We start from the raw sequence: 20,758 nt of genomic DNA on the forward strand, positions 1-20,758 counted from the left end.
GCTCAGCCAGCACGGGGACCATGGTGAACTTCAGCACAGAGGGATGGAGTTGGTTCGTGCTCAGCTGTCGTAAGAGATGCCGTTGTTTATCATTTCCGTTTCCATATTTAAAAAGAAAGAAGGAAACAACGAAAGCACATTTGCAGGCTCCTTTCTAAAGCAACTTTCGAGGCGATTTTCAAAGCTGTGGAGTATAATAACGTGTTAACAGGGACGAGGGGACGCAGCTGCGACGTGTTGGCCGCGTTTGCCCCCGAGATGGCAGCAGCGGGGCCGTCGGGGTGGCAGCAGCCATCTGCCCATCCCAGCGCGGGGCTCCAGGGGAGCGCGCGGTCTCCCGATGCGGACGATCCGCACACCGACCGCGGCGGCGGGACTGCACCTTGAGCCGCTGGCAGCTGGGGCCGCTCCTTCGCAGAACCGAGAGTTGCGGCGCGCAGACAGAAGCGCGGCACGGAGCCGCGGCGCAGACACGGCGGGGGTGGCACACGCTGCCGATGGGGAGCGATCGCTCCGCGCTGCCGGTGCTGCACAGCACCACGAGCAGACGGCGCTGCCCCCCACCCCCCAAGCGGAGCGCAGGCTCCGCCCGCCTCATTAGCATCCTCCTTCCTCCTCCTCCTCCTCCTCCTCCTCTGCCCTCCTCCTCCTGCCGCCGGGGCGCTCCGCCGCCGCCCGCAGAGGTGCATGGCCGGAGCCGCGGAGCCGCGGCGGCCCCGAGTGGCAGCGGCAGCCGCCGGGCAGCGCTCCGCTCCGCTCCCGCAGCGAGTTGCCCGCTCCGCGGGGCGCGGCGGGGCGATGTGAGCGCGGAGCTTCCCGGCGGCGCGGAGCGTCCCTGGCGGAGCGGAGCCCTCCCGACCCCCGGCGGCGGCCGCAGCCCCGGGGCGGGAGCGCGGATGCGGCGCGGAGCCCGGCGGTCCGGCGGAGCCCAGCGCGGGGCCGGAGCCGGGCCCTGCCGGGGCGGGCGGCGCGGGGCGGCGCGGGGCGCGGGGGGATGCTGAGCCCCGCCGGTCGGCCCCGCGCCCGCCGCCGGGAGATGCTCCTCGTGCTCGCCCTGTGCCTGGCGTGGCAGGAAGCGCCCGCGGCGCCCACCCCCGCGGCGGACGACATCAGCCGGGGAGTTGTGAGTGACCCGCGGCCCCCGCTCCTCTCCGCTTCGCTCCCACCCCGCCCGGCCCCCGCTTCGCCTCGCTCCCCCCGCCCGTCGCCCGCTCCCGCGGTTCTGGGCGCGCTCCGTCGTTCCGTGCCCCCTCCGGCCCGAACCGCTGCACGGCACCCTCTCGTCCCTCGTGCGGCGCGTCCCTTTGCAACCCCCCCACCCCGCGCCTTCCGCGGGGCGCAGCCCCCTGGCTCTCCGCAGCCCTTGCACGGTGTTCCTCCCCTCGCCCCGGCTCTGCGGAGCCCCCGTGCGCGCTGTGTCCTCTCCTGCAGCCGTCGCTCCCCGACGCCTGGTGGCCCAACTTCCCCCACGCACCGGGCGCGGAGCGATGGCCCCAGCGGCGACCGCACATGGATGGTTGTTTCCTGGGCTCTGGGTAAGGGCTGGCGTCTCGCAGAGCCTGTCAGCCTGCGGTGGGGCACGCGGATGAAATGGCACGTTTGGGGTAAGAGCCATCTGTAGGGATAGGGGCAGGCACAGGGATAAGGTAGGGGCTGCTTTGCGGTGCTTTGCACGGTCCGGGTGGTTGGTGGTCCCGGTTCCTTGCCCTATTTGCAGGGAGGGGGATGGGGGCGGTCAACGGGCGACGAGAGTCAGCTCGTGCCCCTGTCGGGTCGTGGTGTCAGCTCTCTACGGGGAGAGATGGAGGCTTCCCTCTGGGAGGAGGAAAACTTTCTGGCAGCTGATGGCAAAGAGGAGACCTCAGCCCATAGAGAACCCCACGGCCGCACCAGACCCGCCCTCAGGAAGCGGTGCTGCTGTGCATGGCCATCTGAGCATTTCCAGGGCTGGAGCTGCCACTGTGGGGAAATTCTCTGAAATTCAGCAGATTTCACAGCGCTGGGAAGGAGGAGGCAGCTTGCAGCACGGCGGGGTTACCTAACGGTGGGCTCATGCAGAGCAGTGCGCCAGGATTCTGCCAGCACCAAGCGTGTGCTCCAGGAGCTGCCTCCCAGCCCTGCCTGAGCTCCCAAGATTTTCTGGCAGAATAGGAAATGTGGGGAAAATGAGACACATCTGCATTAGTATGGTGCATTTCCATTTCTCTCTAACCAAATGTTAAAGCTGGGTTTAATATTTAATGTAAACAGAGCTTGAATTGGTGTATTCTGCCCCCATCCATTTGACTCAAACTTGGGCTTTGACCTGCCTTTACCCTTGGTACCGTGCAGGCTGCACACAGCTTTTACAGGTTAAGTGCTAACATCTGAGGGGGCTTATTAGCAACAGCAGGCAGCCCTCTGGCACTGAGGTGCTTTCTGTCCTGGGCTGGGTTGGAGCAGCAGTGGCTCCAAGCTGCGCTGGAGAGCTGTGGGAGCTTGCAAACAAGAGATGCAAGGAGTGTGGCAGACGTGGCATCACGGAGAGCTGTGCCATTAGCATCGAGCCCTCTGTGGGCTGAGTGATGTGCACAGTTCCCCCTCCCCTGGGCGTGCTTCTGGGGCAAATCCATCTTGCAGGCTTGTGGCAGCACGGCTGGGAATAGGAAGGGACTGGCTGGTTCATGCTCGTGCCCTGCAGTGAGCAGCAGGGAGCAGAAAATGCCAGGTATTGTTGGAGGTGTTTGTCAGGAAAATAGCAGTGTGGGGTAAGTGAGTGCTCTGAGAATGATTATTTGACATCCGCCTTATGAAGCAACTAAGAAATTAAAGATCTGTGATGCATTCCAACCAAATATTTGAAAACTAGGAAGCATGAAACCATGGCAATAGAATGCTCCGCTAACCTTTGAAAATCACATCCAGCAGTTCTCCGCAGTAAATGGAGCACAATGTCAGCAGAGCTCCCACGTCCTGCATCCCCCCACCGCCACGCGGGGCCGTGCTGTGTGCTCACAGCTCCTGCTGCATGCTGCCGTGGTGCCGGGCCAAATTAAAGTTCAGCAGAAGGAGAAAGGGCTATAATTCAAAGGCGGCTTTTGGTAGAGTGCTGCCCAAAGCAATATCGTATTGAGTGATTCTCTAGATTTCATTACCAACGGAATGGGCTGCCCAGTTTATAAATCTAGCTTGATTATTAATGTTTTTATTGTTGTCCATTAGCTGCTCTAACAAAGAGAGTGCAAAATAGCAGATTGGAGCCTGACTTGAATGTTTTCCTTGAATTTTAGTTCATTGGGTTGGAATTTTACCACTTTGCCTCTTGCACCACTGTCTTTCCCAAAACAAACCCCCAAACCCTCACTTTGCACTGAGTGCTCACAAATCGCATCCATTCCCAGCCCTTTGACTTGGGTCTCCGGGGTCCAGGCAGCGAGAGCTTTACAGACGTTGGCAGTAACAAGCAATGAGAACTCTGCCTTCCCTGGGCTTTGAACCAGGTCCAGAGGGAGGGCTGCCTTCAGCTTCTATTTTTCGTAAGAGCTGACGAGGTGGAATCCGTACGCAGAAGGTGCTGACCTGGAGACCCACGGGCAGAAAAATGAGCTTAATGGTAAACCTGGGTTATGCTAGCTGTGCTACAGGTTCAGCACCTGTACAGTGGGGAGCTGCGTGTGGGTCTGTGCCCAGAGCTGAGCACGCCGTGTCCCAACAAAAGTGCACTGTGTGGTGGTGGTTGTGGCGGCATCACCAGCATCAGCCACCAAAGGATGGGGGAGTTTCAGAATGCTTGCAAGAGTGTGGGTGCAGAAAGATGAGTAGGAGCCTCTTGATCCCACCCATGTGGTTGGGGTAACGGGAGGGTCTGCCCCAGCCCCCAGTTCCTCCAGCTGGGGTGCGCTGGGCATTCCTGGGGGTTTGCGTATGAGTGCAGCCACACGCTCACAATGCTGCTCTGTGTTGTCCCAGAGAAGTTGCTCCCAAGGGATGGAGGCATTTGCATTCATCTGTGGAGGCCGCGTCCCCCTCGCTGCCCCAAGCGGCTCTTTGTTTGGGGCAGGGCCCCCGCCTTTGTGGCGGCTTCTTATTTGAATCATAAGGATGTGCCGTGGGGAGAGCCAGGGGGCTGAGGACACAGAGCTGCCTCTGTCCCCACTTCAGGGATGGGGCAGGAGGGCTGCAGCCCCCACACCACCCAGGCACATCTTGGGAAGTGGGCTCAGTTTTGGTGTTCTGCAATGCCCGTGCTGCCCAAGATGAAGCAGGAGGGCAGGGCATGCTGTTGCTGCCATGCTGTGTGGCTGTGCTCATGTTGGCCTCCTCCCTCCTGCCCCCCACGTGCAGCCATCTGGCTCGGGGCCCTCCTCAGCAAAGCCCTGGTGTGGAGATAGGCAGCTCCTTCTATCCAGAGAAACTGCCAGACTTGTAGCCGTCTGTTGTTGCTAATGGGGAAATAAAAAATTGATAATCACCATTGGAGTTTCCTTCAGCCTTCTGAAATGGCAAGAGTTTCAGGATGGGATTGTCAGTGGGTTCCCACACAGTGCTGCTTTCAGGCCAACTGTATGGGGCAGAGGACTTTGCCACCAGAGCATGTTCCCTCCAGCTCAGAGCACTGTCTGTCCCACGTTCGTGAATTCCATCCAAGAAAACCTAAGCCAGCATGGAAAGAAAAATGCTGCTGGTTACATTTTAAGGTACCTCTTGAAGCCAAAGTACAATGCAAAGTAAACTGGCTTGACAAAAGGCTGGCTGGGAGCTCCCAAACAGAAAGGCTTCTGTGAAAACATTTAATCTGGTGTTAAAGCCTGGCTGGTCTGAACTGCTACTTCCCTTTCAGATTTGATTTCCCCAGAATTCAAGGTGGAGCAAAGCTCTTCTGTCCTACACTTGGCTGCTATTGCCCAGCCGTGTGAATCACCCATGGGCAGTTAAGCTCAATTTTCCACTTTCACATCACTGGAGGCTTTCCCATGGCTGGGGGAGCTCTTGCCTTGCTGGGTGCTGCTGTACAAACTGCCTGATGTCCTTGGGGTGGGCTGAATGCAGTCAGGCTTTGTGGGATCAGAACTCTCCTCCCCAAGCACTGATGTAGAGTGCCATGGAACTTTAATTCTGTGCCTATTTCCCCTAAGAACATAACGGGGTTCACACGATGGGGCTGCTGTGTGCATGTGTCTACCTGACTCAGCCTTGCTCCTGCAGGATTTTCTTATTTTCCCTCAGTAAACTGAGCACGCAAAGACGCAATGCAAAATGGCACGTTCCTGTTTCCATGGCTGGCCTGGGCTCTTTGGGTCTGGAGCAAAGAGCCACAGAGCTGCCCTCCACAGCTGCGGGTGTCACATGGGTGACATGGCCATGAAGCCATGCTCTCGGATGTCCCCAGCACCCTGCTTTGTCCCCACAAGTTCATTAGTGCTGGCGGCAGCTCGCTGTGAGTCATCGTGGGGCCGCACGCTAATTTCTCATTATTTACTCACTGGCAAAACTGCTGCGGGAATGGACTGTGCGGCTCAGAAAGGTCACACTGTAACCAAAGAAACCTTTATTTCTGGAGTGCTGTGGGAGTGGGCAGATGCCCAGCTGGACCCAGGGACATCTGGCTTCGTGGGGTGACAGCATGGGAGGGAAAAGCGCTGCCCTTCAACCCAGCGCATCCCATGTGCGGCTCAGCGGTGATGGCCAACCTGGGCGGCTTTCTCGTCACCCCAAGGGCCTTGTGTAGGGGAGAGCAGCACTGATTTGCTTTCAAAGTAACCCCAGATCTGATAGCAACAGTTCTCCAAATGCTTTCTTTAATCAAAATCACTGTAAATGGGTAGATTTGGGACTTCCAGAAGCCCTTTCCGAAGCGCGCGTGCATCCGCGTGTCTTCTTTGTCCCAGATTTTTATGAGGATTGTCTCTGATTTCTGGGTCAGAGAATTAAGAGATTTGATGTTACATTAAAAAACCACACCAAACCACATACACGAAGTTAAATCCAGTGCAAAACAAAGCAGGCGTGCGGGGGCGAGGGAGGAAGCTGCCAAAGTGGAGCAGAACTGGGAGATTTAGGTGAGCATCACGAGAAGCCGCTTCCAACAGCAGGTTTGTGCAGCGGTCCGGCAGAGACCAACATGGAGCGAAGGCCGAAGCTCACCCAGGAGTGTGGTCTCAGATGGGACTGACAGTTTGATTAGCTGTGGTGATTTAGCAGAAGAGAGCCTGATTAAATCGGAGGAATTTCCTGCATCAAAACAGACCACGGGCACAGAAAATCGTTCTTCCAAGAAGCATGGAGATGACCTGGCAAGAACGGTGCCAGTGAGGTGATTTGGAACGTGGCAGTGTGTTGGTGCATTTTAGTTTTGTGGAGTTTTTTTAAACTGTTTTTCATGAGGAGTTTCTGCCTGTCGTCTGCCAGTGGTCAGGCAGAGCTCTTCACACCATCCGACATATTATTTCATCCTCACAGTATTGATCTTTTGGGTGAACAAAAGCAATTTTTCCTGTGTCACAGGGTCTGTGCTGGAAGGTGATGAACACGTTTGGATTATATTGTCTCGTTATTTAACAACCCCCAAATGGCATCTCCTGCTGTTCACCTCCCAGCTGCTGATGATCACCCACAGCCCAGGCTCTGCCATCACACCCTCGGATAACTCTGCAATTTGAGGGCATCTTTTGCAGCCTTCAAGGTGTTGTACTGCAAGATGCTTTCATTACCCAAAGTACAGGAGAGATGAGAGGTCTGGACTGCTTCAGTGGAGTTCTGAAATACTGTTTGTAGCTGCTGCCTTGATTTATGGAGGTTGCCTGTCCTGCACTATGGTGGAAACATCCGACCCTTATACAGGTTCTTCCCATCCTAAACCACTCAGTTCTGGATTTTTCCCACTTTTCTCACCACCAAATGCCCCTCGCTGGAGACGGAAGATTGCTGGTAGATCAAAAGGTAACCCAGTGGCTTGTTGCCTGCCTTTGGGGACCTCGCTGTCATTGGTGCTTGGAAGAACAGATCTGGGAGATGTGTTGGCACCGAGCAACCTTGGAGGATCCTGAATGGGATAAAAAATGGAAAGGAGTGGCACACATGGAGTCTCTGTTGGGAGGAAGGCCTGGAAACTCTCACTGGAAGAAGCATGCATTTGATTGGCAACTACAGGCTGTGCAAAGCACTGCAAGTTTTAGGCTTCACTGATTGTTGGCAGACTTGGAGTATCTGCATATCACTTGACCCTTCATAAAGAAGTGTGTTTCTCAGTGAGATGCTGTCACAGGCACAAGTACTGCTGCTGGGGTGCCAGCTGGAGGGCGCCTCGGGAGGTTGCTTCTTGTGTTTCCCACATAGTCAAACCTGTGGCACATGGGCAGCTCTGCTGGGCCCCTGCACACCAAAGGCTTATCACTTGGATACCAAAAAACTTGGGGGGGTGTTTATCTGAAGGGTGTAACACAACCAAATGCTCTTTTTGCCCTACTGTAGCTCCTGGGAAGTTTGGTTATAGACTTTGATGCCAAGGGGAAAACGGAGAGCAAAAAAGACGCCGTGATTGCTAGAGGTGGTCCCACAGTGGCTCATGGTCTGTTACCTGTGAGATCTGGAGTCCGTCACAGGAAAGGCTGCCAGGTGTCAGTTATTATCAAGAGAGAAATAAAGCAGCCTCTGCTGGTTCTCTGTAGTCCTCTGTGAGGTGTTGTAGCCACTCAGTGGGGCGGTGGGGAGGTCCCACCTTTGCATAGGCTCCTTGGCTCCTTCCCAGCCTGCTCCCTGTGTTTGCTGTATGGTTGCAGTCCCCCTAGCAAGCTTGCCACAGAAGGGTGGTCGGCGATGCTGCTTGAGACACATCTTTGCTTCTTTGATCATTTCTCTGCACTAGATTGTCTCTTATTTCTCTTGCTTGTTCTCCACTTTGTTGTTGCCTGGCAAATTCCCTGTTGCTCTGTACCAAGCTGTGCTGTCTCTCCCTTTGCATCCTCCATGTCAGAGATGCTTTTTTTGTTCAAAAGTGAGAGGAAATTGGGTTCACAAAAGGGAAATCCCTGGCAGACACGCTGATGAAATGGCAATGTGTTTTGTAGAAGAGCGCAGCAGAAAACAGTTAGGTGGGTTGGGACTTCTACTACATTTTGTTTATGCTGCAGAAATGTATCCTCCAGGCCTGATCAATGAGAGTCCAAAACAAGGAATCATCTGGCGTGGCCTCAGCCAGCAATGAAGTGCAGAGCAGTCCCACTCTTCCTCGTGGGCTGTATGCACGTCCTATTTCATGACAGGATGACAGCCCTATCAGACAATCTGTTGCATTTTTTGGCATTTCTGACGTCCCTCGTGCTTTGGTTTGCCCTCACTCGGTGTCCAGCAAGATCAAGATAATCTAGAGTAAATCAGCAGCCGTGCTCCAGGGTCTCTTCCAACTCAAAGGATTCCACAATTCTGTGATTGCATAGTTTGGCTCCCGAGAGCTGCTGTGCTGCCCATCACACCACGGCAGTGCACGGGGTCATGTAGTGGAGGAAGGAGCGTTTGCGGCCTCGTGTCGGGGTTGCAGCAGGAACACGAAAGCTGCACAGGCACTGGTGTTGTGAACTTGGTCTGAGCTGAGCCGCCAGCGCTTGTGCTGCTGTCGGCAGCTGGAGCTGAAGGCTGTTTGTCCCTTGCGCGCTGGCAGCACGACGGGGACAGCTGGAGCCGAGCAGCCTGGAGATGGGTGACGATGGGTCGCTGTTCCCATCCAGACCCCTCTCCGGAGACCTTCTGCTCCTTCTGAGCAGAGCGGCCGGGAGAGCCCGGGGAGGGCCGGCGCTGCGGCCGGGGATCCATGCGGGAGCTCCGCGGGCGCTGCTCGGGGACACCGCGATGTCCCGGCGGCGTCGTGCCGCTGCCCTCTGGTGGAAACCGGGGAAACATCCTAGGAAGCGCGCCGGTGCCGGACTGCGGGTGGGAGATGGGGAGCCCGGCTGGGCTGCGGCAGGGGCTCCAGCCCTCTGAGCCACTCGGTGCCGGGCACTGAATGGCTGCAGGGCAGCAGAACCCGTGCTTTAAGCAGGGAAAGTTTGCAGAATGCCTTATGGAGCTCCTTGCTCTTACTCTGCGGTAATTCTCCTCTACCTCTCAGCAAATCCCTCCATCAGTATCTGCATAACCTTTGGCTTTCTCCTTCACATTTCTCTCCTATCTCATGCGTTAATATCCTCTGGTTGAAAAAAAAAAAGAAAAAGAAAAAGAAAACAAAACAAACAAAAAAAACCCACATTCTGCTTTAAATTCCAGCCTGGCTCCTTCTGCATCCTTCAGCATTCAGCAGCTGCCCTCCACTCAGGCTCTCCTGGAGGGAACTCTCACAGTCCTGGTGTCACTGGCAGAGGTCATTGCTGCCAGCCTGAGGCACAGGCTGGGCATCGTAGGAGTGGGACAGGAGCCGGAACTGTGGGAGCTTGAGGGGGAATTCCTCAGAGCCCTCGAGGTGACCTGCCTGCTGCCCTGCTGTGTCATGCTTGTCTGGGCAATCACAGAGCATCATTTCTGCTTGTTTGTTGGGAGGGCTTTGTTCTCAGGGCAAGGACATCTGCTTTCTGGTAGTTCTGGGGTCGTTTCTCAGCCTCTAGGTTATCCAGACCCAGTCGGTACCCAAACCCCAGCAGTCCTTGGCTCATTGCCTCTCAGAGAGGGACAGCACCGTATTCCCAACACTGCGTATGAGGAGCGCTGGGAGCCAGACGTGCTGGGAGCCAGGGGGAGAGAGCTGAGCCCATCTTCATGTGCTCAGAGCCTGGATCGCTTTCAGAGCCAATAAACACAACTGTAGAAATTTAATTGATGTTGCAAAACCCTTTAAAGTGGAGTTTCTGGCAAGCTTACCAGCCCCACCATGCAGGCGGATAGGACGCCTGAGCAGCCTCTGCAGGGAACTGTCACAAGATAACAAATGTTTCTTTGCCCAGACGGCTGTGAGGACAGCAGAGGCGATCGATGTGGCACATTCTGCTCCTCCAGGGGAGCCTTGAACCCCAAAGAGAAAACAAATTGGCAGCCAGCTCCCGGCACACCAGCTCAGGATGCTACATGGTGCTGGGAGCAGCTGGGAGGCAGCTGGGAGGGAGGGCCACCTGGGCAGGGTGTGGGGTGGCCATCAGCTGTGAATGCTGAGCAGAGGTCACATCCATTTGCAAATTGGTCTTCAATGGTTTATAGCAAAAAGGAAAAAGAGAAAAATTGACCCAAGGACAGAAGGCACTGCATTCCATGGGTCGGACTGGAGGGAGCTGACCTCGGGCTGAGCAGCCACAAGAGCAGCTGCAAACAAATCCTTTAAGGACTCTCCCAACATAAATAAACATGGAAAATAAATGATGTCCCCGGCACGCTGCCCTCAGCTGATGGGAAACAAGCTGCATTAACAACAGAGTTCAAGAACCTGGAAGTGCCTCAAAAGCAATCTGCTTGCCAGCCCCAGGAGCCAGGGGTGGGAGTGCTGCCTGGGATGAACACAAAAGGATCAGGGGACACACTGAGCCGAGAGTGGGGGACGTATTCAGACGTAGGTTGTTGCAATGACAGCTTTCCTATGAGGAGAGCAAAAAGGGAGGCGTTGGAAGCGCAGGGTGAAGGCGAGGGGAGGAAGCTGGTTTTTGGTGGTAAATTTTGCAGCTGTGAGCTGGGAACATCGCCTGTATTTACGCGAGTAGTCATACTTTATGCAGGGGAATGCACTGAGAGTTAAGATGAGGACACATGAAACCTCCTAGGGCACTCAGTGATGTAAATTCCATCCCCAGCCGTGCAGAAATTGGTGCCCAGTGTGTAAAAGGATTTTTTGGCTGCAAACTTCCCTGGAGGCACCTCTGCCTTCAGGGTACAGGCAGCTGGTGTGGGAGCAACAGGCACAACTTATCAGGGGAGGCCGAGGTGGGAGATGGTACCCAGGGACCTGGAAGCATGCAGCTGGTGCCAGGGAGAGCAGGGTGAGATGGGAGAAACAATGAGTGCCAGAGCTCTGTGACTGCTCATTTTCCTTGTGCTTTGTGTAGCTGTGGATAGGTCTAGTGGGAATTATATGGATTTTACTTTTCAAAGCAGGGAATTTGTCTGGCTGTTGGGCACAGATCTGTGAGGAGAAGCTCCTTTTTATGGCAGAGTGCACCTGGGGCTTTCATGGGGTCGGTCTCCCTTGCTCTGTCCCATTGGCTCGTGCCTCTTGCTTTCTCTGTGCCAGTGCTGGGGCATCACTACGTGCTGGGCTGTGGGCATGGCCAGGTCCCTGCGTGTTTTGTGGATGGGAAATCATTGCTGCCTTTGTCTGGTGAAGTCCTTTGGCACTGGCAAATGAAAGCATGGCTTCCACTTCTGCAAACTTCTGGCTCCCCTATATGGGCTGGCATTTTCTCAGCCCTCCCTGAAAGCTCCTTTTGATGCAGTCATATTTAATTCAGTGTTCCCCCTCCCTGGAGTGACCCAACACGTGGATTTGCTCATTCAGTCTTTGCCTTGGTGTCCTTGGTTACATTTCATCTGGTGTTTGGATGAACCCCTATGGTCTTTCTCTGCCCTTTTTGGCCAATCTGGAGCAAATCTATCTGGGAGTGACCAACTTATGCATGCCATTTTTCTTGAGAGTCCAAGCAGTCTTCCCAAAAGCATTCTTGACAGTAACACCTTAATGTTGTACATCCAACGATGGGTGTGCTTAAATTAATTCTTTTCTTATTACAAAGCAATAGCAAAGCAAAATCTCTTACTTAATTGCTCAGTCCCAGGGTAGTGGCATGCTGCTGGAGCATCTTCCTGCTTGGGCAGCTGTCTTGCCAGGCACCTGGGGGGGCTGCTCGTGTTGTGGCAGTGCTGGAAAGTAATTGTCAGGCTTACTACTACTGACCTGTTAATGAGCCAGGCCTCTAGATGTAGGTGTGCTCTCTTGTGCTCTCCCTGTGCAGCTCTGGCTGCCTGTAGGGATGAGGGGATGTTTTGACCTTCAGATCTCAGGTGCTTTATGACCTGCTGCCTGATGCCTTCAAAAGGAGTGTCAGGAGCATGGTAGCTCTTCCTGGTACATCTGACCTTGCTGGGACCAGTTCATCTACACCAAGCACTGGAGAGCACACAGAGCCACGGCTGACGTCAGCAGTGCCAGCAGCAGCTCCCCAAATCTGCATTAAGGCAGCACCATCAGAGCTGCGTCGTTCCCCATAGGTGAGCAGTGAAACAGCTTAATGGTTTCTGCCACTTGACAAATGGTTCCTGACACAGCTGGGGAGGTCATCGGATTTCCCCTGGAGCCATTTGTCTTCTCTTGCCTGGTGTGTTTGTGTTCGGTGCCGATGACACGCGGGGCAGCGTGTGGATGGTTCCCAAGGGGTGCTCTGCCTGCCCCAGGGCTGGGGGCTGGGGATCAGTGAGCCCGACCCTGTGCATGCTCTGTGTTTAAAGTCACACTGGCGTAGATGGAGCATTATAGGTTTCAGAACGCTGCCGGCGAGCGCGTCGCTGCCGATTTGCCGGTGTGGGGAGGCTGATGGGAGGTGACAGCTGGGGAATGCACAAGAGAGACAGCATGAAGGTCCAACGGCAGCACCTTGCTGCTCAGCACTGGGCTGGGTGTGTGTGCAGGGCCCTGTGCTTCCACTGGGACCTGTCCTTAGTGAAGGGCTGAAACACTGAACTCCAGTTCACGGTTTTGCATGGGAATCGGTACTTTTGGCCACGCTCTGCATGGTTAAAGTGCAAAACAAGCAAATAAACAGAAATCTCCAAGCAACCAAACAGCAAGACCTTGAGAACAAGATCGAGTGAGATGGAAGAGTCCTGTAATGGGGTCAGTGTTGGAGCCTGGGTTTGTTGTCCCGGGGGGAGTGACCATACAGGGGGTGCAGGATGGGTGCAGAGCCCCAGCGCATCACTTGTGCCATCCCTGGGCCTCACTGCCAGAGCGGCAGAGCTACTTTGGTCATATCCTGGCATTGTTGGGAGCTGCTGGGTCTCTTCCAAGTGGCTCACATGTGGATGGAGGGACGGGGTCTGCCTTTCCCATCTTATCAGCTGCTGAGCTTGATTAATTCATCTGTACATTAAACTCTCCTGAAATTGGCCAATTTTGCTGAGGTTTAAAATAGATTATATCCATCATCTACCATCGGTTTTGCAAATAACTGCTTGGCGGCTCCTTAAAATGTTAAAGATGGGAGGTAGGCTTCACATTGCCAAGGAGAAGATGTATTTAAAAGAGATAATATGTCTTCTGTGTGAGCTCAAATGAGGAAATAGATGCTTGTGAAGCTCCTTAAAGCACGGATATGTCAAGAGCAAGAAGATCACATTTGTTTTTCATTTGTACGCAAGGTGAAGGAAGGGCAAGTTTTTTTTTTTTCCTTCTCTGAACATTTGCAGTCTTCCATCCCAGAACTGGTGATGATTGCTGCAGGACGACCTGCCCGGGTCAAGGTGTCATTCTGAACCTTGAGTACCTTTTGCTCCCAGACAAATTCCAATGATCTGACTTTGACACCTCTGCAATGCATCACCAGAACGAATCGGGGAGTGGAGGTGGAATATATGGACAATGGCTGCGAGGCAGCATCGATCTGGGCTCTGCACGGCTCTGGGAAAGACCAGCTGCTGCTTTCCCAGCACCCGGCAGCCTTTTCCATTGATTCATCTCTGATTTGGGTAATTGGCTTCTGCATATCAGGTCAGGAAGTGGAGTAGGAGCTTGTTGGGTTTTTTTCCTCCTTTCTTTTTGGACATTTTCTCTAGTTTTGAACAAAGGACAGCTCTTTCAGGTGGCAGTCAGTCTGATCCACATTGATAGCTTAAAATCACTGACTCAGCACACGTGGATTCCATTCAATAATGAGTAATTTATTCACACGCCTAAAGCTTAAGCACCTGCTTAGTTCTCATTGACCTCATTGGGTGTTGGACAGAATTGCTCGCTGTAGCGAGACCAAAGGAGTGACAGCAAGAGGAAAAGTTTCCACCTCGAGGCACCTCTTGCTTGACCCATGCATTTTTAATGCAGCTTCACCGTGGGAATATTGCAAGGAAGGAGGGGAAGGTAAAAGCATGGCTGTGTGCATGGCTGTGCTGAGTCTCGATAGTTCTGCTGGGATGCAGATTGCGCTGGTGGATTTCCCTCTGATTTTATTTTATTGGAAGGAAAAAAGGAGGCAGCCACATGAAAAATTAAGGTGTTGTGCCGCATATATTGCATAATTATAAAAGCTGACAAATGCTGTTAAAAGAACCTGTTTATTAAATGTGTGTGGGGAGAACTAGCAGCATCCCTGGCACAGCTGGGGCTGATGCTGTGCTGCATCTCCCCGAGGCTCTTCATTACGACTTCCCAGCCAAGCAATGCAACACAGAAGCGAGTGGTGATGTTGCCTTCGGGGTGCTCTGGTGCCACGTTCAGGTGTCAGCCACCGAGAGGGCTTCCAGGCCTGCTGCTTTGGAGGACCTGATGCCTCGTGGAGCACTGAATTATTTACCAGTAGTTTTGTCGGTGGCTGGAGTTAAAATGTATGTGTAAAATAAAGGCTTTCAATAATGAAATAAGGTAACAAAAAAGACAAAGCCATTATATGCATAATTAAAATGATGCATAACGATGTGTTCTTTACGTCGCTGCTTCAGCATCTCATCCGGCTCATTAGGCTGAGTAATCTGCTGGCGGGAGGTGCTGTGTGCTGCGGGGCAGAGCCCCGCCGGTCCCTTGGGGACACAGTCCTGCCAGTGCCTTCTGCTCTCATTTCTGGCTTGGAGAGTGGGCTGACATATGGAAAGGTGGAAAGATGAAGTCTTAAAACTTTTTTTGTCACGTCCCTTTGTTAGCATATGCCTGATTCAAGGTGCTTGCAGCCTTTGGAGGGCGCGCCAGGGGAGTTTTATACATCCCATTACGAGCAACAGTAAATATCTCCTCCTTGTCTATTAACTAATCCACCTCTTGGCATGGTGCGGAGAGCGAGCACGGCTCTGCAGTGCGTGCTGCAGGAGCAGCTCTGAGCAGCTGCCCTCCCTTGGCATGCAGCACACTGATGGCGGGGGGCTGAGGCAGCTGCTGAGCATCTCCTTGCACGGATGCAGGAGATGCTCAGCAGGAGAAGTCCCAGCCCCAGCTGAGTCCCATGGTGTTGCCGTGGTTTCGGAGGAGCTGTGACTCCACATGCCCTTCTCCTGATGTGCTCCTTCCCAAGTTCACCAAATCAGAAAGTGGCAAGTAGAGAAGGGAGGTGGCTTTCCAGGCAGAGCCCTGAGCGTGCTGGGATCAGCGCATCTCAGTGCATCAAAAACCAGAGCCAGGATCGAGTAGAACAGTGCTGCAGGTGGCTGCTGGGGTAGCACAGTTGTGTGAGGTGTGATTTTTGGCGGTGCTGCTGGATCAGCTTGAAAAGAGCAGAATTAGTTTGGAATTTAGCAGTGGTGGAAGTACTTTGTGCCTGTGAACAGATCAGGTCCCAGTGCCCCAGCACATCCCATCGGAGCAGGGTTCCCTCTGCTCGTCCCCATGTCTGTCCTGCAAAGAGCAAATGCACCTGGCTCCCTCCACCATGCGGCCATCAGCATAGGAATGCTGCTTCTGGATGGAAAAATTCCTTCCTGGCAGTTGTCAGTCAGTAATTAGGACCTGATATATATGAACTGATCTGATTTCTTTCTATTTTCCCTCATGCCATTATCTGGCTTTGTATGGCTTAAAATTTTATTCTGATGGTCATAAAATTATCTTGGCCTTTCTAAAAGTCAATACTTGCTACTTAGTAAAACTGTGAGCCTATGGGCTGGAAAAGATTCAAGTCTTGCTAGCTTAGCTAAAAGGCATTAATTCATGTAATACATACATAACAGTGCCAGCCTGACTTGCGGCAAGCCATGTCTGCAAGATTTCTTCCCTTGTCTGCAAGACAGAATTTGGACATCCTCTTTTATTGCCTGAGAACTCAGCTTGGTGTAAAGGTTGTCCAGAGTGGAGTGAGGTTTGCTTCCTTGCTACAAAGCTACAGGAGCCATGGCATTCACTGCAATGGAGTAAACAGGGCTTGTGGGGAGATGTCCCCATTCCTTCTGCTATGGAGAGATGGAGCTGGGGGAAGCTGAATGGCTGGGGTATGTGAGGCTGTGAATGGTGGGAGGAGAGGGTTCATCTTTCCCTGTGGGATGGGCAATAATGTAAATGCTTAAACTTGCATTACATTCAATTTTAAAAATTTTTCTTTGGTTATTTTGCCAATTAAAATTAAGTCAGATTAATAGCTGGAACACTGAATTGGCCTTCTTTTGGAAGTTGCATCTCTTTGGGAAGGGGCTGCGTCCTACTGCCGGGTTTGCTCAGGGACAGCTTCCTGCTCAACTGGGTTAATTGCTCCCAGCAGCAGATCTGCTCGCGCTGAGTCTGCGTCCTTGCCATGGAGAAAAGCAAGGAATAATGTCTGCTCTGGTGGCTGTGGCTTCCTGCAGGAAATAATGAACAAAACAGCTGGTTTGTTATCATGGTCAGACAGGTCTCGGGATCTAACCAGCTTAGCGCTGTCTGAATGCTCTCTCTGCTCCTTCTGTGAACTTCTTCTACAAAGCAGGTATGGATTTGTAGAAGGTTGCAGGTAGCTGGAAAGGTCAGGTTGCCATGCTCCCTGTGTCAAAGAGGAAATAACACTTATTTAGTGGTGTTTTTATAGCTCTCCTGTGCTCACTGCAGTTTGAGCACAGCAGCACTTTACCTCTCTCAAGCAAAGCAGGAGGAATGGAAATGAGGAGGAACAAGGACTCACTGTGCTCTTCATTAAAGAGAAGGCCATTACCTGTCATGTGCAGAAATCCTCTTGCATGCTCAGGGCAGAACCCAAGGCTTTGCTTTATTTCCTCCAAGAACATTCTCATTCCATCTTCAACCTTTCTATCGGGTTTTTCTGACCTCTCCTCATCACTGTGCCCCAGGCAATAGGGTGCAGGATCAATGGACTTGCAGCCGCAGACCAATGCTGGGTGCTTCTCACTTGTGGTTCAGCAGCAGGTGATTCCATCCTTGTGGTGCACAGGAGGCACTAGGAGGCAATGGGCCTGGCAGCTGCCTGCTATACTGCTCACAAATGGGATGTGATCCATCCGGCGGCCGCTCAGCATGTGGGGTCACGCTGTGTCTGCTGGGGTGCAGATGGTCACCGTGACACCTTCAATCAAATGTGATGACAGCACTTGTGTCACGGAGCCCAGGCAGTCAAAATATATGGTCCTTAAAAAAAGAAGGAGGGGGAAGGAAAAAAGGAGCAAAACAAAGCTGGTGTGATTAAATGTATGCAATTTAGCAGATGGGATTTCTGCTTTGGCCTGACGGAGGGTTGTTCCAGGAGTGTCTCTGCCTTTCACATTCACAGATGAATGCAGAACTCTGTGTGATGACTTTGGTTGGTGTCAGGCGTTACCCAGGCGGTTCTTGCCAGAATGAGGCTGGGAGGGTGGGGGGCTGGAGGTGAATTTCCCCATAAAACTCAGCAGTGCACTGGGGCCATCCACCTTGACCAGGGTCTTCTTAGCACCATCACAGTGTGGGGCACTGCTGGGAAAACCAGATCCCTTCATCTCAGTATCTGTCTGCCACTGCAATTGATCTAATAGGTGTGTGAAGTCTGGCTATTTGTGCGCAGACAGGTGAAGGTTGCCTCTGACTGTGTCAGGCTGTATCAGCGCCATGGAGAGGCCACAGAGAATTGGGGATATTTTCCCATTAGAGTCTTTTCAAATATGTAAGTTTTATAATCTTTTCATTTCATCATTTACTGCACAGCGGGAGAGAGATGATCTCTGTGCATAAATGCGACGATTTCCAGCCATGCTGGGGTGGGGGTGTGTGGAGATGCAGGCAGGAGGACTGGGGGAAGCAGGCTCATTTGTCACAAGCCTGGAGCATAAAATCACAGGCATCGGCTTTAATTTGCACGTTGGCACGAGTAGGGCAGCAGCAAATGAGGATGTTGCTGTCGTTGCAGTCAGAGTTGATCCATGGTGCTGCATGGGGCTGGGATGGCACAGATTGCTGTCATGCTGGACTGTGTGTCAGGGCTTCGGATCGCCCCTTGTCCTGCCGAGGCTTCGCAGGAGCAGTCGGGGCATCCCTGGGGAACAGCATCCCAAACTGCCCAGGGCACGGCAGCGTGGTTTGTCCTTCATCACACAGCTCCCGAGTGCCCTGTCCATTCAAATAGGCATGAGTCACAACAACAATATTTTGTACCTGTGTTCTTCAAGGGAACATTAAAAGCCACTGAAATATTATTTATTATCTGCAGCCAGAGGCTGGCTGTGCATAAAGCATTGCTCTGCAGGATGACTGACGTGCTGCCCGGCCGCTGCCTTCGCTCACTGCGGCACGTTGGGACCTTCTTGCTGCTCCTGCTGGAGCCAGGAGCAGAGGCTCATTATGGACATTGTTGCTCACTTGCGATGCTTGTTTGTGCTCAGTACCTGGCCAGGACTGGGCCTGCAGTGCCCTCTTTGGTTTTAGGATCACAAGGATCACTTTTGCCTGGTGTCCTGATTTGCACGAGGGATGTAACATAAGGCGCTGACCTTAGGAGCATGGAGATGGTCCTGGGAGCCCCTAACAGCCTCTGCTTAACTGAACCCTGGTTCTGGCGCTGCTAAAAGCGAGCTCTATGTTGCAGGGTTTGGCTTGTTTGCCAAAGACAGGAACTCTGTGATTTTAATCTCTCAGAGGTGGTGTAGGAGGTGCGTGTTTGTCCGTTCCTGCTTTGCTCTGGCTGCTTTCTGCAGAACTGCTTTGGTCCAAGGTCACAATTAACATGAATTCTCACCAAAAGCAGAGGCTCCGTGGCCACAGGGAAGGGCGCTGGGCTGGTGAGAGCAGCCTACATTGTTCACTTCAGGTAGTTTGTTTTAATACATTCCTGTACCTTTGTCATGGCTTGCAAATTGTCCAACATCCCCTAGCAATCCGGGGATCATCTCCCTGCATTTGGAGGGCAGTTTCTTACAGCCACTCCAACCCATGGTTGCTCCTGGAGTACTACTACTGAAGAATTCCTGCTGTTTTCACCATGGGGTTGGTCACCCATGGACTGCCATACTGCTGCTTCCTTTTGATTTAATAGCCTTGCCCCTGAACAGGAGACTCTATTTTTTTCTGTTCAGCAGTTGCCCACAATATCAATAATTGCTCAAGACACTTGTATAGCTAATAGAAAGATCCTGTCAACAAGGGAAGCTCATTGTAATACTGCTGTTTTAAAAAGCTTGCAGAAGCAACAAAGCCATCCAAGTAGCAAATGTGGTTTCTCCTATAGAAACATGGATCCAGGGACAAGAGACATGAGTGAGCTCTATTTCACACCCCAGCAAAGCTTCTGATTTATTGATTTCTTAATGTTGCAATACTTTTGTTGCTAAAAACTACATGGGAAGATACAACTAAGCCCGATCTGAGGGCTGCTGAAGCAAACACAGCGACAGCCCGTGCATCAGACCTAGCACACAGCATGGCAATGAGAGCTTTTGAATTCCCATTCTGTGGAGAACAACAGAATTTCTGCAATCTCTCAAAAATAAAACCAAGCCACACCATGAGCATATTTAAACAGGCAGTCTGTGTCCTGAGGTTATCTTGAAAACCAAAGCAACCGAGCAGGAGAGAAGTAGGCAGCAAAAAAGCACCAATCTTATAGCTGGTGAATGGAGCAGGGCTGTGCAACTGGGCAGATTTACAAATGGGAAATGTTCATGGCTCCTGTAAATGGAGATATAGTAAAACTGTGCTGAAAGTGCAACTCTGAGGCCTGGGATAGAGTCTGGGAGTGAGAATGTGGATGGCCAAAGCAAACTGGTCTCGGTGGTCACACTGCAGAAAGTCAGCTCAGGAGTCCGTCCTGGAGGAGACACCGTCCTGGTCAAAGATACAATAGATGGAAGGAGGGAGAGATTTGTTTTGATGTATAACAGTCTGTTCAGTTAGCTACCAGACATGGCTTGTTTAATGACTGAAACCAAAAGAGTAGGAGCTCATCTCGTTGACACCAGCAGCGAATACAGATGAACAGCACTGCGCTCTCATTGCGCCATTGACTTTCCCTACACACTGCCAGCAAACGTGCAGTTCAGGTCCAATGAGACACACGGGCTTGTTAAGCAATAACAGGACCTCTGAAGTCACCCCATAGGACAGCCTTGCTGCATATCCTCACTTTGCTGAAGAGCAATTTGTTCTTTTAAAATAATTCATCACTCTCTTGCTCATCTTGGTCCCAGTCCAGATGGAGTGTGGGGAGCGCTTGGGAGTTCTCTGTGCAATCTGCTGTGGTGATGTCAGCAGCCCAGCACCGATTCCTTAGGAGGTTTGGAGCTGTTCATGGCACGTCCCAACAGCTGTGTGTGGAGATGATCCAAGGAGGGCCACCATGGCGGAGCTGCAGTCCTGGCTCACGTGGTGGAGGCTCCCAGGGGAGTGGGTCCCCATGGGCGAAGGACAGCAGCTGGTCCCTACCATCTCCTGGTGTGTGGGGCAGAAGGGAGGAGGAGCACAGGAGGAGATGAGCTCCTGCTCCCATGGTGCATCCCCAGCAGATGTTTCCCGAGGAGCATCTTCCAGCTGGCTCTGCTCCCTGCCGGCTGCTCCCCCTTCACTGAGTCTTGTGCAAATCCATCCAGGAAAGTGTGGACATTTTTGTGTCCTATGCCCAGAAATCCCTGGATTTGAAAAGCCTTGGCCTGGATTTTCCTTCATACAGAGATTTCGGGGACAAGGCAACCTCATGCCTTGATTTATTTCCCTGTGCAGAGCAGGGAGAGCTCT

General features: G+C 52.8%; 1 protein-coding gene across 1 annotated transcript in view; it reads left to right on the forward strand.

The window, feature by feature from the left end:
• Positions 1-633: 633 nt before the first annotated feature.
• Positions 634-20,758, forward strand: part of MMP17 (matrix metallopeptidase 17) — a 39,552-nt gene continuing 19,427 nt past the window's right edge. The window contains exon 1 of the mRNA XM_048964557.1: positions 634-1,123. Within this exon, the coding sequence (XP_048820514.1) occupies positions 995-1,123 (129 nt within the window). The 5' untranslated portion in view covers positions 634-994. The remainder of the gene's footprint in view (positions 1,124-20,758) is intronic.

This window comes from Lagopus muta, chromosome 17, assembly GCF_023343835.1.
Source record: "Lagopus muta isolate bLagMut1 chromosome 17, bLagMut1 primary, whole genome shotgun sequence".
Taxonomy (NCBI): Eukaryota; Metazoa; Chordata; class Aves; order Galliformes; family Phasianidae; genus Lagopus; species Lagopus muta.